The sequence below is a fragment of the Mustela putorius genome, unplaced genomic scaffold (genome assembly GCF_011764305.1).
Source record: "Mustela putorius furo isolate JIRA1106 unplaced genomic scaffold, ASM1176430v1.1 tig00000785_pilon_pilon_pilon, whole genome shotgun sequence".
Taxonomy (NCBI): domain Eukaryota; kingdom Metazoa; phylum Chordata; class Mammalia; order Carnivora; family Mustelidae; genus Mustela; species Mustela putorius.
In genome coordinates, this window is record NW_025421480.1 from 9,814,551 (window position 1) to 9,830,306 (window position 15,756).

Here is a 15,756-nt window from a genome sequence, read left to right on the forward strand (position 1 = left end):
TGTCTGTTTCCTCAGCCCTGCTATCACCTGTGAAATCATTTCCCAGAATTATGGTTTCCTTCGTTCAAATACATAGGTGATTTCTGGTTACCTGACACATTATACCGGTTTCCCTCTTTTGCCTGAATGTCCATTTCTAAGGCCCAACTATGTGAACAGACAACTCTATTTTCCAGCTTCTTGGTTACAATAGAATTCTGCACTTTCAGACCACACTTGTGTCATCTTTAAAACCCTGGGCCCTCGGGGCACCTGCTTGGCTCGTTTGGTTAAGCGGCCGGCTCAGGTCATGGTCCTGGGGTCCTGGGGTCCTGGGATCTAGCCTCGCATTAGGCTCCCTACTCAGTGGAGAGCCTCCTTCTCCTTCTCCCTCTGCCTGCCACTCTGCCTACTTGTGCTCTATCTCTTTATCTCTCTGTCAAATAAATAAATGAAATCTTTAAAAAAAAAAAAAAACCCAAACCAAACCAAACAAAAAAAAACCCCTGGGCGCTGGGACTCCCTGGCTATCTTCACTTAGTTGGTAAAGGATGTGATTCTTGATCTTGGGGTTGTACGTTTGAACCCCATCTTAGGTGTAGAGATTGCTTAAAAATAAAATCCAAAAATAAATGCATGAATAAATACACAAATAAAACCACGGGCCCTGGCATGAGCTGGGTGGGCCTGGTGTTGACCCACAGGTCCTTGGTCACTTGCTAGCTATGGATCTAAGTTCCCTAGACCTTGTTTTCTCGTCTATGACATGGAGATGATAATTTTTCTACATCCTATGCTTATGATGATTGAATAGAATAATGTGTCCAAAGGACTCAGGACAGTGTTTACCCACTGCCAGTGTTCTGTAAAGCAAGCAATTATTAATTACAAAGTCTGCCTTTTTCATAAGGTAAAGCCTTTGCAGTTGGTGTTGCTCACGTTGGGAGCCAGATGTGAAGTGAAGACAAGTGGGGTTTCAACCTCAGAGAGTGATAAAGCAGGCTGATCATTTGCAGGGTCAGGATGAGCTGTGTGGAAAGGGGATGTGATATGGCACGCCCCACACTTTGGGCTCTGCTCTCCTCCAGCCATCATTCTGGAGTAAGACACAGCAAGGTAAGCGTAGGGTTGGTGGTTACAAATATTTGCTGGTGCCTGGATTCTCTTGCTCTTAGGTTAGAATCAGAGGAGTAGATAGATGAAAAGAGCTTGCATTGGAGCCTGGGCTTAGGGACTCCTGTCTTGTCCTCCTCTTTTCACTCTTTCTCTTCTGGTCCCATTCCGTCTTTTCTTTCCTGAACGGTCTGAATAATTCCCAGCACCTTCGTATAAAACTTATGATGATAATTTCAAAAAGATTGCGTACATCTGATCTGCAGATCCCTGAGCAGAATTTCACAAAGAACTCCTCCAGGCTCCTTTCCCAGAGAACACCATGCCACTCCGGCTTCCCAGGAACACTTCAAGCGCTGTGGGGCTGCTGGGGCTGCGCCTTTCTTTGGCTTAAGACCGGTTTCATTAACAAGCATGTTCACACTTCAACCGGAACATTTAAAATAACACCCGCACAATGTGTTTAGTGCCTAGTTAATTATTAAGTCTCTGGGCTTGAATTATTCAAGCCAAATTGATTGGGTTCAACCTTCTTCCTTCTCTTTGTGCCTTTTTTTTTTTTTTAAATAAAAATAAGTCCTCCCCTTGACTGTCTAAATAATGTGGAAAAGGTTATTAAGCAACCATCAATACCCTGGACTGTGGGTGGTACCCAACTGCTAACAGAATAGGTAGAGAGGACTGGCAGATTTACTGTTCTGTTAAAAAACACGTGTCTGTATCTCACATACTTCCCCCGTTAATTAGTATTCATGGAAACCTCCCATATTTAGGTTCTTTTAAGCTTGTCCTTACAGTTATTTTCAAGTTGGATAGGTATCTTGGAGTCAGTTCTATAGTGGAAAAGCTGAAGAAAGGGCTTCTTTCTTGGCTACCCCACCTCAAGGTCAAATGGGATTGTTAAAATGTCTTGGCTTCACTATTAGCAACCATGTTGTTGAAGAACCTTTGTTGAGCCGAAGAGATGTTTATAGTATATTGCTAGGTGAAAAGAGGAGGCGATAAACCTCTCTCATTTTGTATCATTTTGTTAAAATGCGTGGGAAGAAGCCTTGCATAACAAACTCCAAAACATTATTATCTGTGTTAGGATTAAACATTTCGTTTTTCTTTTATTACTTGTATAATTAGACAACAAACACACATAGACGTCATGGCTAGAAATGATTCACCTTTTGTCTAAGAGTCACTCATGTGTTAACAGCACATGGGAAATAATACTGTCCTTATTTAAGCCAGGCTAGTGTAGACGTCGCAACTGTAGATTTCACGGGAAATTCATAGTGTTTTGTGGATCACAGAAACTTGAATGATTTCCGTTAGCCTTCATTTCTTAGATTTCATTTCTAGTTGCGCCTCAGCTTCCATATTACTAAGAGGTAAAAAAGATGCAATTGTGGGCATTAGCAGAAAACATAACTGGCCCATGGGCATAGGCAGGAATATAAAATGATCATATTTCAGAGGAAAATTATAAAGGAGATGGCAATTTTGAGAGGAAATGACGGAAACGCAGTGACCCAGTTTGGTGATACATTTCACTGCGGGGCCTTCCATGAGAAATTAGTAAACAGGTCTCTTCTGAAATCAAGACTAGAAAACACCTGGAAGACCCTAAATGCTTCAATGCGTCAGGGGCCGTGGCAGCCGAACGACTTGCCGCTGCTGCCCAGCATCTGCAGTGCCACTGGGGCACCTGTGCGGGGCGCGCGCATGTATGCGTGTGCGCGCACACGGGGGCCGGAGGTTCGAAGCCCGCGGAGCCCGGTCCGGACTCCCCGCATCTGCTGAACCCCTGGCGGGGGACAAGCAGGCAGCAGCTGGAGTGGTTCCGGAGGAGGAAAGCCAGTGGTGCGCGCAGGGAAAGTTTCGGGAGGAGAGATGGGCATTGTGCCCTTGGCACACACTCTCCCGAATAGGACGGTAGCGCCCACAAGTGTGTCCCTGCATTTGTCCTGGGAATGACACACGAAGTGGTGTAATCAGACACCCGGGGAACTGCCAGTCGGCTGAGCTCAGGCACCGCATTTGGCGGGGCGGGTGGTGCGCAGGTGAGGGGCGGTAAGAGAGGCACGGTCCTCCGCAGGTCCGGGGGAAGCCTGACGCCGGCTGCTCCTGGAGGGCGCCCCTCCACCCCCAAACCCAGAGCAAACGCGCGAGGCAGGTGGTGCTCCGAGCGCGCCGGGCCAGGCCCGCTGGCGGTCCGCACGAGAGGCCTCCGCGGGTCCTCCTGCATCCCTGCGTTCCACGTCGCGGTGGCCACGGCCCCGCCGGCTCCGGCCGTCCTGTAGGGATGGGGGTGCAACGGCCCGCGGCCCGCTGAGGCCTCCGCTCTGCTCCGCGCGGGCGCGGGACCGACCCCCGCTGGGCCCGCGGACTCGGACTCTAGTCGGGCGGCGCACCGAGGGGGCGGTGCGCTCGCGCGCGCCCGCGGCCGGGTCGCCATATTGGATCCGGGCGCGGCGGCGCGCTTCGGGCCGGCGCGCGCGCGGCGGGGGCTGGGGGAGCTTCGCGGAGCCCAGGGCGCGAGCGCGCCAGGCCGGGAAGGCGGGGGAGGGGTGGGACGGAGAGGAAGGGAGTGGCTGCGAGCCGGGCTGCCGCAGCCTCTGCTCGCCTCAGCGGCGGCACCCACCCCTCCTCCTGCGCCTCGTCGGGGAAAGATGCCCTTAGCCCCGGGGCGTGAAGAAGGGGGAGAAGGAGCCGCCAGCGTCCTCTGAATCCGGACCCCCCCAACCCCTCGCCCGCCCCGCGCCAGGGTGTCGGGAGCCTGGGGCGGCCGAGGGGGAAGAGCGGCTGTCCGCCCCGCGCGGCGCAGGCCCCCGGCCGGCGACCCCCGCCATGGGGCGGGCGCGGGCGGCCGAGTAGCCGCAGCCTCCGGAGCCGGGGCGAGCGCCGCCGCAGCCCGCGCTCCCGTCCCGGCCGCGCCGCGCGTCAGGCCCCGGCAGACGCTGCGAGGGAGATGAGGAGTTTCGACCGGAATCCGCGGGAGAGACGACTCGCCGCGGAGCCGTGAGGAGGAGGACGCCGGGAGGAGAAAGGAAGAGCGTCCTCCGGGCGGGACCCGGCGGGCGGCGAGCCGAGGGGCTGCCTCGGGCTGCCTCGGGGACCTCGCCCCCTCCCCGGCCGCCGCCGCCGCCGCGCCGCCGCGCCGCCGCCGCCGCCGGGGCGCTCTCCCAGCGGCGGGCGGCAGCCTTTGCAGCAGCGCCGAGCTTTTCCCTCCCCCATGTACCTTCTGGGGCTTTCCTCCCTTTTCCGTCTTCCTCCTTCCCGGGAAGTGAATTGCTGATGCGGATCGGACCCGATTCATTAATGATGCAGCCGGATTCGTTGCGGGATTGTGTTGCACGAGCTGAATTTTGAATGAAGGAGAAGAGTTGTATTTTGTTTTCTTCTTCTTTTTTAAAGAAGTCCTGACTCTTTGGTTCGCTGTACTTTTAATTATTATTTTATTTAAATATACGACTTAATTGTATTATTCTTTTTAAGATGTTTTAGAGATCTATTTTATGGTAACTTTCCCTCCCGATACATGCATCTGTGCGGGATCGAAGACGCTTCGGTGACGGGAGCTTCCTGGCGTGTCGGGGTGTCATTCCGTACCTGCCGTGCACGACAGTGGTGTGCGGGACGAAGGGTTTATTTTTAAAACTGCACCTTGTAACATTTAGAATCACACACTCGTAGTGCAAACCATAATACTCACTGAAGGGAAAAGCGGCGGACCCCGAAGCAAACATGTCCGGGGAAGTGCGTTTGAGGCAGTTGGAGCAGTTCATCTTGGACGGGCCCGCTCAGACCAATGGGCAGTGCTTCAGTGTGGAGACGCTGTTGGATATACTCATCTGCCTGTATGATGAATGCAATAATTCTCCGCTGCGAAGAGAGAAGAACATTCTTGAATACCTGGAATGGGGTGAGTTTGTATTTTTCAGTAAGCTCCCTGGAGGTGGGCGCTGGGCTTTCATGTCGCAGGGGTTACCGTGAGTAAGCTGTCCCCTCTCATCAGTAGGCAGATAGATGGTCCGTGTACCATGTGTTTATAACCGAGACTTAAATAATGGGTATGGTACGTACATTTAAATGTATGTGCCATGAAGGTATAGATACCAATTATTCAAGATTTTTTTTTTTTTTTTTTTTTTGGCTAAGTTTTTGGTAGATATTTTCCCAAGAGTAAAACCGTGCGATTCAATTATTGCCTTGATTTAAGGTGGAATTTAGGAGGAAGAACTTACGTTTAGATTAGAGGTCTATAGTAAGAGATTTTGAACAATTCTGTGATGAGCAAAATGGATTATTGCTCACAGTTGCCTAACGCATGGCGGAATAACACACATTCAGCTGAAAGGTATTTATTGGTGGAAGCATTCCTTCCCGGTCTTTGGAAATCACTCTTGAAAAGGGGAGGAGATAGTCAAACGTCTTAGGTCAACAGGAACTGGAAGGTGGTGATCTCGGGGATTTGTTTTCATCTCCCTGTGGTACAAGCAAAGGAAGCTACTAAACATGGGCTTTCCCAAAACTGTCATGTTCTTCAGATAGCATGACATAATAGTTAAAAAATTTTGTGATAGTAGTTGGTGGAGAATGTTTGGGAACAGCTCCCACTTGAGGGTTAGACGGACTATAAATTTAATGCAGATCTAAACCGGTGAGATTTTTGTCTCCATTTCCCGAAGAGATGTGATTTCGAAGACCCGCTGTAGTGCCATAGATCAGAGATGAGCGCAGACGCTCCATGTGACCTTCAGGCTTGAAGGCTTGGTTTAAGTTCTGCTTCCCGTGTTACACGCGAGCACATTCCAACATCCAGCGGCTCTGTTGGAACAACACACATCACCACCCACACCTGTGTTGGTACATCGGCTTTTGAGGAGTATTTGCTAAAGAAGTGTTTGTACCTTTGGAATATTAATAATTATAGTTTGTTGGAAAATGTTTGTCCTGAAATGTCTTTGTTCCCAAGTAAAGCTGTATTTTCTTGAAGTAAAAGTCAAGTGGTGACTATTTTGTTCATTTATTTTTTTATTTGAAATTTATGAAAAATTCGTTGGTTAGGTAGATAACTCATTCAAGATGGCCTATAGATAATAACTTTATCCAACTTGCCAGTATCAGAAGTTTTCTAACAAGTTGATGTCATGAGGCATGAGGTATTTAAAATGTGTGTGTGTGTGTGTGTGTATGTATTTATAAATGTGAACAGGATGATTTTTACAAACAGACCGCCAGGCTTATACTAAGAATTCTTATACTAAGAATTCTAAACTATCTTCTCTCTTAAGACTGAGACAGTTTTGATTGACTTTGGTACTGGTTTCATATGTTTTTAATTTTTATTTGTAGAGTAAAATATTTTGCAAAACGTATGTTGTTTTGCATTGCATGTTTCCTAGATTCAGAGATTTTCTTTTTTTTTTTTAGTGTTTTGAAAATTTAAACAAAGAGTTTAGGTACTTTTAGAATTTCAGTTCTTGAATTAAGTACCATAGGGACACCCTTGACTATGATCACGATTATCATTTAGTAACTGTTCTTTCTCATCTACAAAATGATGGGAGAACTCTATGTGTGTACCAGTAATAAATATGATTTTAAAATTGTGGTAAAAGAAAACCGTATCCTCAGTTGCCTTTTGGTTGAGTTTACATAGTTTCATGCAAGAAGGTATTTTGCTGTTTTACTAGAATAATTTATATTTTTTCACCAAAGATGTTTTCTTGGATTTTGTTTCTTTATCTCTATTAAAAAACTTGCTTATGCATATTTAGTTTAAGCCTAAAGTCAAGTAAGTATTTGGCCAAATATACTTTATTTTTCTTAATATGTTTTGAGTATTTCAAACCAGGGACTTTGCACAGTTTAAAGTAAGTTAAGTTTCAGTGGTATCCTTCGTATTTTGCCTCCTTAGTAAGTCTGACAGGATGTAACAAAAATGTACAGTCTCCAGTAAACTTGTGTTGTTTTTCTTAGTAGTAGAGAAAAAGAGTCTAGAATTTTTAAGGAATTAGTACGCTGTTGGGGTAGGCAGTGTCTAGTCAGGCATTTTTAAGTGTGAGGTCTCAAAAGTGGGAGTTACCAACCATAGACATTTGAGTAAGGACTAAGAAAAAGTTAAGAATGGAAAAGCTGTCAAAAGGTGTATCTTGAGTGGTGTATTTATTATTTTTAAGTTATTTGAGAATTTAGGTTAAGAATGCCAGTCTGTTCCTCCATTTAAGTATTGAAATAAATCAGTTGTTGTTGGCGTTGAACTTGATTGCTACATTTTGGGGATATGTCCTATGTTATTCTTATCATCTAACATTATATAAAGAACAGATGAAGTTTCCAGATAGTGAAATGACCTCAATTTAATTTCTTAAACATTATTTTTTTGGTTGGTATTGGAAATTTATAGGGATTGTTCATTGGGCTTAAATATGATAATTCTGATTTGCGTTAAATGACACACTTTTTAGTTTGAGTTTTAAAAGACTCAGTGTTTGCAACAGTAGAGCAGTAGTAGTTAAATACTCTGTATTACATGGTGTATATTTGTGTTTGGCTGTTTACATTAATGAATGTGTCATCTAGTTATGCCTTATTTTTATGGTGATGATAGGCTACTTTAAAAAATGGAGTCAGCCAAGGTTCTGTCTGCGGTGCTTCCTTTCTATCAGTTTCACTTTATTCCTAGTTATGGTCCATTTCACTTTTACATTGGTATAGTTAATGTTTTGTTCATTACAGTATCATGACAAAAACAACGGATATTTTACTCAGATTTGTTTTTTTTTGGTGGGGAGGAGGGCAGCATTCCTTGCTTGTGCTGATGGCTTGAGGGAGGAAATAAGTAAAGTTTTAGAGAGGAAGAAGAAATTAAGGCAGTGAGCAATAGAGCAAGGGGATAAGAGTATCTTAAGGCCATGGACCACTTAGATTTAATAATACATATTTTCTAGTTATATCCAGTAAGATTTGAAAGACTTTTGTGTCCTTGTTTTTTAACTGGTGAAATGATAATGGTTTGAATGTTTGTTTATAAAGTAATAGTTTTGATGTCAGTAGTATATAACCCTAGAGTAAGTTACAATACAGTTGTGGAAGTGAGAATAACGTTTATATTATAAACTTATTTGCTAACAGTGACTAAAATGAGTGCATATTTCATTGAATTGGCTACCCTCTACTTTAAAATAGGAAATTGGAATTTTAGGGTATTCTTTACCAACTTACTTAAAGAATACATGTAGGATAATGTTACTCAATACAAAAGAAGCAAGCAAGGCTATCTGTATACTTTTTTTGATGGTTTCTGAATCTTGCACTTTGTAATATTTCACTTAAAATTATCCTTAATATAATTTTATAGGTTATTTAGTGTATTCACACAAATACATCTAAATGATTAATAATAAGCTTGTTACTAGAGCACTTCAGTGGGTACTGTGGTTTAAACTTTTCACTGGGGTAGTTTTAAAGGTAATTCACATTTTTTCAGGTGTGGGTCAATTAAGTGAGGTGGAAATGCCTTCTTTAGAAGTATCTGAATCTTTTCTAGGACACCTGGTTCTTCACATCTGTGGCTCCTTACTAGCTTTATGTTAGTAGAATTTGTCATACCAAACCATCAAAGTATTCGTTTCGTACAGATGATTAAATTTATTTTTAAGTCCTCAGGATTGTCATAAATGTCATTGGAGATACAGATTGGGCACTTGTTTCCTTTATACTACTCATCTATTATTCTGTTCCTAAGAACGATAGTGAGGAAGTAGAATTTTTTGACCTAATACAATGCTGGTACGTGGTAGAAGCAAGTTCAATAAGTAGTGGCTATTTCTTTAGCATTTCCATTTGTTTCTGTTTTTAATAGAAGTATAGCTAATACAGTATTATTTTCAGGTGTGCAATACAGTGATTCAGCAATCTTATACATTACTCAGTGCTCATCAAGATAAAAGTACTCTTAATCCCTTTTATCTGTTTCACCCATACCTCCCATCCAACTTCCCTCTGGCAACCACCACTTTGTTCTGTGTCGAAGAGTCTGTTTTGTTGGTTTGTTTCTTTTACATTAATTTGTTTTATTTCTTACATTCCATATATGAGTGAAATCATTTGATATTGTGTGTGTGTCTCTCTCTTTGAAGAATTTATTGCTCTGTGAGAATGGGCATGTTAGGAGTAACAGTTTAAGAATTTTAGGAATTTATTTTTCATATGGATATGTAGGGCATACCTTAGTATAGCAGTGTAAAAATGAATAGCATAATGTTGGCAATTTTCTGAAATATTTCATAATTCCTGGGAGTTGATTAATATTATAGAGTAAGCCCAGGCTATTTTAGGGTAAAGGAACCAAACTTGGTATGAATTAATAATCTACTCTTCAGGGGCAGTCAAAAAATTGCTTTGAAATCCTTTCTCCTTTGGCACTCTTATTGCCAGTATGTTGTATATAATAGTCCATTGTATTTCATCCTATTGATTTTGATGGATTTTAAAGTCAATTTACTAAGTCCAACCAGCATTTAAAAAATTAAATAGACCAGGATAGAAAATGTCAATGACATCATGTTTAGAAAGAATAAGTATTTTCATGCAAAACTCTTGTGTCTTCCTGTATTTCTACTATAGATTTGAAACTCTAGTGTAGATGAAGAAAAGTTTGAAGATGAGTTTGTAGATGAAAAAAAGTTTGAAACTCTAGTGTAGATGAAGCTAAAATATGTTGTTTGATAGCAAAAGGATTAGAGACCAAGTTCCTTCCCCCGCCCCCCCCCCCAAACTGCACAGGATAAATTTAGGGACAGACTTAAGAATTTAAAGAAGAGGAATTTAGGGAGGAGCAAGAAACTTTGAAGGAGGGATGGAGAACGGGAGAAAGGATGACTGATAAAAATGAGCATGAATATAGTGTTTTCCTGGGTTGCTATTTAAGTCTGCACTGTGAATAGGTAAGTTTAGTTCACAAGAACTTAGTGAACAGAGAAATTGACTTCACGCCTTTGTTTTGTTTTCTTTCTTTCTTTTTTTTTTTTTTTAAAGATTTTATTTATTTGACAGAGAAAGAGAGATTGCAAGTAGGCAGAGAGGCAGGCAGAGAGAGGTGGGGGAAGCAGGCTCCCTGCTGAGTTGAGAGCCCTATGCTGGGCTCAGTCCCAGGACCCTGAGATCATGACCCGAGCCAGAGGCAGAGCCTTAACCCACTGAGCCACCCAGGCGCCCCAACTTCACTCCTTTGTATTGTGTGAGTCTTTGATGGTTCATTTCTTTTTCCTTTGACGTTTTTCCTTCTCTGACTTTGGGGTCCTGGATGTTGGCTAATTGATTGTCAGAATTGGAAGTTTGTTGAACATGAGGGATGATCATATGACTTGTAGATATTGGTATTAGTTTTTTGGTTATATCTTCCCGTTACTTCAGATGAACTCTAGGGTAGATGCAAGTGAGAAGGATTTGCTGCTTTCATCAATTTTCTGTCCCTTCCTACTCATGAAACTACCAGTGGGAGTGACTTCAAGTTTTCAGAAGCTATGGCCAAGAATTGCCCCGCTGCTTTCACTGTATGTTAATGCGTCAAGAATTTCTTTACATAATTTTTGTTTTTGAATGACCTCACTGTAAATATAGGTCATCCCAGATGTAGGAATGGCGATTTTTTTGTTATCACTGCATACAAAACTCCTGTGTAGGTCAAGAGAATTTCTTTCTCTTCCCCACTGACGTCCATCAGAGCACTTGGATCACTCTTCCCAGTATTTGCTTTGTTCTTTCTTCCTAGTGTCCACCTCTTTTCCAGTTAGTACATGGGGAATGGCTAACCTTATATTGGCGAACCCCCTATCTAATGCTTCTTTAGCTGCTGCTGTAGGAAGGCAGCACTTTAGCTCTTGTAGTAACAGAAGGTATGAAGATCTGGCTCCCCCCTCTCCCATCTTGCTGTTTGACCCTTAATTTTTTCCTCCTATGAACTGTTTGGTTCTATTTTGGAATTAGGGCTTCTTCACTCTAGCCCCATCCCTAGTTTCAAAATGTGTTCTGGAAACCCAGGGGATATTAATAGGTGCTTAGTGGTAAGGGAGGGAAGGGAGATGTTTATGTGGCTAAATAAATTTGGGAAGCTATTTTAAACAAAATTAAACATCAGAAATACTGCCAGTTATCCTAGAATTTGTACAGTTGGTATGATTATAGAACCATATTTTTAAAGAATATCTGGAAGATGTATGGCAACCAGTGTTCCATGGAATACTCTTTGGGAAATGCACTTTCAGTACGAGGTCATGGTATTCCTTGTATGAGGATTAGAAAGAGAGATAATTTGGGGATACTGTGTGGTTTGAGAGAGAATCTGAATCAGAATAAATTTTCTTTTACTTAGTGGTTGTGAATTTTTAATTGTCCATTGTGTGATAGTCATGCGAACTGAGAGAGAAACTTGATCGTGGTGGTCTAGCACAAGTGTGATGGTGATGAACTAGTACATCTAGGAAAAGCACCTTATAAAGTAGAGTGAAATTAGATACAAAGTAATCAACCAATGCTATCAGCTCCTACAGTCTTTGAAATTACTGAGAAGACTATTTATGACCTTTTCTTGGTCTAATTAAACTTGCTTTTCAAGTATAGGAACTCACAGTAAATACAGAAATTCTCACTTTATCTTTTGTAGCTTTAGTTATTATAGTTATTTATACGTTGCAAAAGTGTTTATCTGAAATAGTTTTATTCATTACTTAGTGATATTTAAGAGGAAAAGATCAATGACTTGGCCAGTTTTAGAATTCATTACCATACTAACTGTTGTTTTTGTAAGTTACAGTGTTTTAACTAAGCTATTGGTTTCAGACTGTTGAACTAGTGTGGAATTTCCATATTACCTATAACATATGTATGAAGCTATGGGTTTCAAGTACCAGCACCTATTTATATCTGATGTAAAGAAACCAGAAAATACAATCCTTTTATTAAAGAGAAAAACATATATATATAGGCATACCTTGGAGATACTGAGGGTTTGGTTCCAGACCACTGCAATAAAGTAAATATCCTAATAAACTGATTCAAATGATTTTTTTTTTGGTTTTCCAGTGCATGTAAAGGTTATGTTTACATTACTGTGGTCTACTAAATGTGTAATAGCATTATATCTTAAAAAAGGACATACCTTAATTAAAAAAAGCTTTATTGTTTAAAAATGGTAGCCATCATGTGAGTTTTCAGCGAGTTGCAATCTTTTTGCGGCTGGGAGGTCTTGCCTCCATGTTGGTGACTGCTGACTGGTCAGGGTGGTGGGTGCTAAAGGTTGGGGTGGCCGTGGCGATTTCTTAAAACAAGAATGAGTTTGCCTCATTTCATGAAGGATTTCTCTGTAGCATGTGATGTTGTTTGATAGCATTGGAGCTATGGGAAAATTTCTTTCAGAGCTGGAGTCAGTCCTCTCAAACCCTGCTGCTGTCTTATCAACTTAGTTTATGGGATATTCCGAACCTTTGTTGTCGTTTCAACGATCTTCACGGCATCTCCAGCAGAAGTACATTCCATCGACGAAACCACTTTCCTTGCGCCTCCATGAGAGGCCGCTTCATCCGTTCGGTTCCATCGTGAGGTTGCAGCCCGTCCGTCCCGTCCTCGGGCTCCGCTCCTGATGCTCGTTCTCCTGCTCTTTCCTCCCCTTCTGCAGTGACTTCCTTCCCTGAAGTCTTGAACCCCTCAGAGTCCTCCCTGAGGGTTGCAGTCAACTGCCTCCAAACCGCTGTGAATGTTGATATTTTGACGACTTCCCATGAATCACGGGTGTTCATAATGGCATCTAGAGTAGATGAAACAGAAAGGTGAATCCTTTCCAGAAGGTTTTTTATTTTCTTTGCCCAGATCCGTCAGAGGAATCATGCTCTGTGACAGCTGTAGCCAAATGAAATGTAGTTCTTCAGTATTAAGACTTGAAAGTGCAAATTACTTCATGATCCATAGGCTTAGAATGGATGTTGTGTTAGTGGTCATGAAAACAACCCTAATCTCATTGCCCAGCTCCGTCAGAGCTCTTGGGTGCCCAGGTGCATTGTCAGTGAGCAGTAATGTTTTGAAAGGAATCTTTTTTCTGAGTAGTGGGTCTAAACAGTGGGCTTAAAAATCTTCAGTAAACCAGGTTGTAAACAAATGTACTGTCATCCAGGCCTTGTTACTCTGGTCACAGAGCACAGGCAGAGTAGATTTGGCATTCTTCTTAAGGGTCCTAGGATTTCTGGAATGGCACCGGAGCGCTGGCTTCCCCTTAAAGTCACCAGCTGCACGAGCCCCTCACAGGAGAGTCAGCCTGCCCTTTGAAGCTTTGAAGCTAGAAATTGACTTCTCTCTGGTTGTGAAAGTTCTAGATGGCATCTTCCAGGGCAAGGCTGTTTCATCGACATTGAAATCTGATGTTGCATGTGGCCGCCTTCATGACTTCTCGGAGCTGGATCTTCTGGAGAACTTGCTGCAGTTTCTTCGTCAGCGCCTGCTGCTTCAACTTGCACTTCGAAGTGTCCAGACAACTTCTTTCCTGAAGCCTTGTGAATCAATCTCTGCCAGCGTCAGACTTTCTTCTGTGGCTCCCTCACCTCTCTGAGCCTTCCCAGAGTTCAGTCAGGGCCTTCCTCTGGGTGAGGCTTTGGCTTAAGGGAATGTTGGCTGATGGCTATGTTGGCAGAAGGCTGATGGCTCTTCTGTCCAGACCACCGGAATGTCCTCCGTATGAACTGTAAAGCTGTTTCGCCCTCTTCTCATTCATGTGTTCACTGGAGTAGCACGTGTAGTTTACTTCAAGAACTTTTTCTTTGCTTTCATAAGTTGGCTGTTTGGTACAAGAGGCCTGGCTTTTGGCACGTCTTGGCTACTAACATGACTTCCTCACCCAGGTAAATCATTCCTGGTTACGATTTAAAGTGAGAGGAGGCTTTTCCTTTCACTAGAACACTTAGAGGCCATTGTAGGGTTTTTCACCAGCCTAATTTCAGTACTGTTGCATCCCATCATGGAGAATAGGGAGGCCCAGGGAGGGGGACAGAGACTGGGCGATGGCCTGTTGGTGGAGCAGTCAGAACACACACATTTATCGGCTGAGTTCTCCGTCTTTTGCAGGCAAGGTTCGCAGTGCTCCTAAACAGTTACAACAGTAACATCACAGATTACTGGTCCCTGGATCACCACAACAAATGTGATAATGAAAAGTTTGAAATACAGCAAAATGTGACACAGACACAAAACAAATGCTTTTGGAATAATGGTGCTGATGTAATGTTGCCATATATCTTCAATTCGAAAAAAAAAAAAAGAAAAAGAGAAATAAAGACTATCTTGGAAGCACAATAACCTGATGCTATGTCACAGTGCCTTTGACATTCACTTCATATCACCTTATCTCGTAGGCATTTCATCATCTCACGTGGTCACAAGAAGGCTGCGTACAGCACAATGAGATATTTTGAGAGACTCCGTTTACAGCCATTATAACTTTTATTACAGCATAGTTTTATAATGGTTATATTAATTATTAGTTATTGTTAATCTCTTACTATGCCTCATTTATAAATTAAGCTTTTTCATAGGTATATACGTATAGCAAAAAATGTAGTATATATAAGGTTCAGTACTCTCTGCAGTGTCTCGGCTGAGGGGGTGCTGTCCTAGAACAAGGGGGGGATGTTGGTAATTGGTGCTGTTTCAGCCCAATGTGAGCAGCTCTCTGATTACCATAAACTTCTCTGGATATGAGGGTGGCAGATAATAAGACTAGAGGATAATTCTGTTTGATTATTTAAAGACAAATTGCTTATAGGGGGACAGATTAATTAGCTTTTCTTCTTTCCCCTCTGATACACATTTATTTTTCCCTTCTTCCCCGTCAACACTGTTCTTCTCTCCCCAAATCTAATTATGCTTGAAAGTACTTCTTATGTGGTTGAAAACAGTCTTTTAAGAGTACATGTGAATTAGTTCAGTCATGTGCAGTCATTTAACTTTAGGTTTTATTTCAAATTGCTTAAACATCACTGTAGGCTTAATCAGTGGAAAAAAAACCCCACCTATTCTGTTTGCTCTATTCATAGTGATAAAGCTTAATTAAATTTACTTAGAGTTTCCATGGTGAAGATCTGCAAGTGGAATACCTCAACCCGAAATATTCCTTTCTAAACGAATATACTGGTAAAGAGCAAGGGCTTTGGATTCAGACTGACTGCTCTGGTTATTGGCTGGATGATTTAAGCAAGTTACTGAGCCTCTCCTTGTTTTATCATCTGTGAAAAAATGGACATAATAGTAATAGCTTATTTTGCAAAAGGTTGAAAGTTGATTTAGGTTTATTCCTTTTCTGGTGATTTATATCTCCTTTTTTTTTTCCTGGTTTTCTTTTTCTTTTTTTAAAGTCTTATATATTCATTTGAGAGAGAGCAAGAGGAGGGGAAAGGAGTCAAGGGAGAGGGAGAAGCAGACTCCCCACTGACACCCCCTCTCCCCGATGGTGGGGCTCTATCCCAGGACCCTGGGACCACGACCTGAGCAGAAGGCAGATACTTAACTGACTGAGCCACCCATTTGCCCCTTTTATCTGGTTTTCTAAGTTTTTGTCTAGCATTATGATAAAGAAAGAACTAAAACACTATTGTTTTGGTAAAGTTTAATTGGATTGTGTAGCTG

General features: G+C 42.6%; 1 protein-coding gene across 16 annotated transcripts in view; it reads left to right on the forward strand.

Annotated features, from left to right (window-relative positions):
- Positions 1-3,995: 3,995 nt before the first annotated feature.
- Positions 3,996-15,756, forward strand: part of CDC42BPA (CDC42 binding protein kinase alpha) — a 329,361-nt gene continuing 317,600 nt past the window's right edge. For 5 of the 16 annotated variants that reach the window (XM_004756819.3, XM_004756823.3, XM_004756820.3 and 2 more), the window contains exon 1: positions 3,996-5,005. In XM_004756819.3, coding sequence (XP_004756876.2) covers positions 4,828-5,005 — 178 coding nt within the window. In that variant the 5' untranslated portion in view covers positions 3,996-4,827. The remainder of the gene's footprint in view (positions 5,006-15,756) is intronic. The other 11 variants (XM_004756824.3, XM_004756825.3, XM_004756822.3 and 8 more) reach the window with 6 other exon arrangements.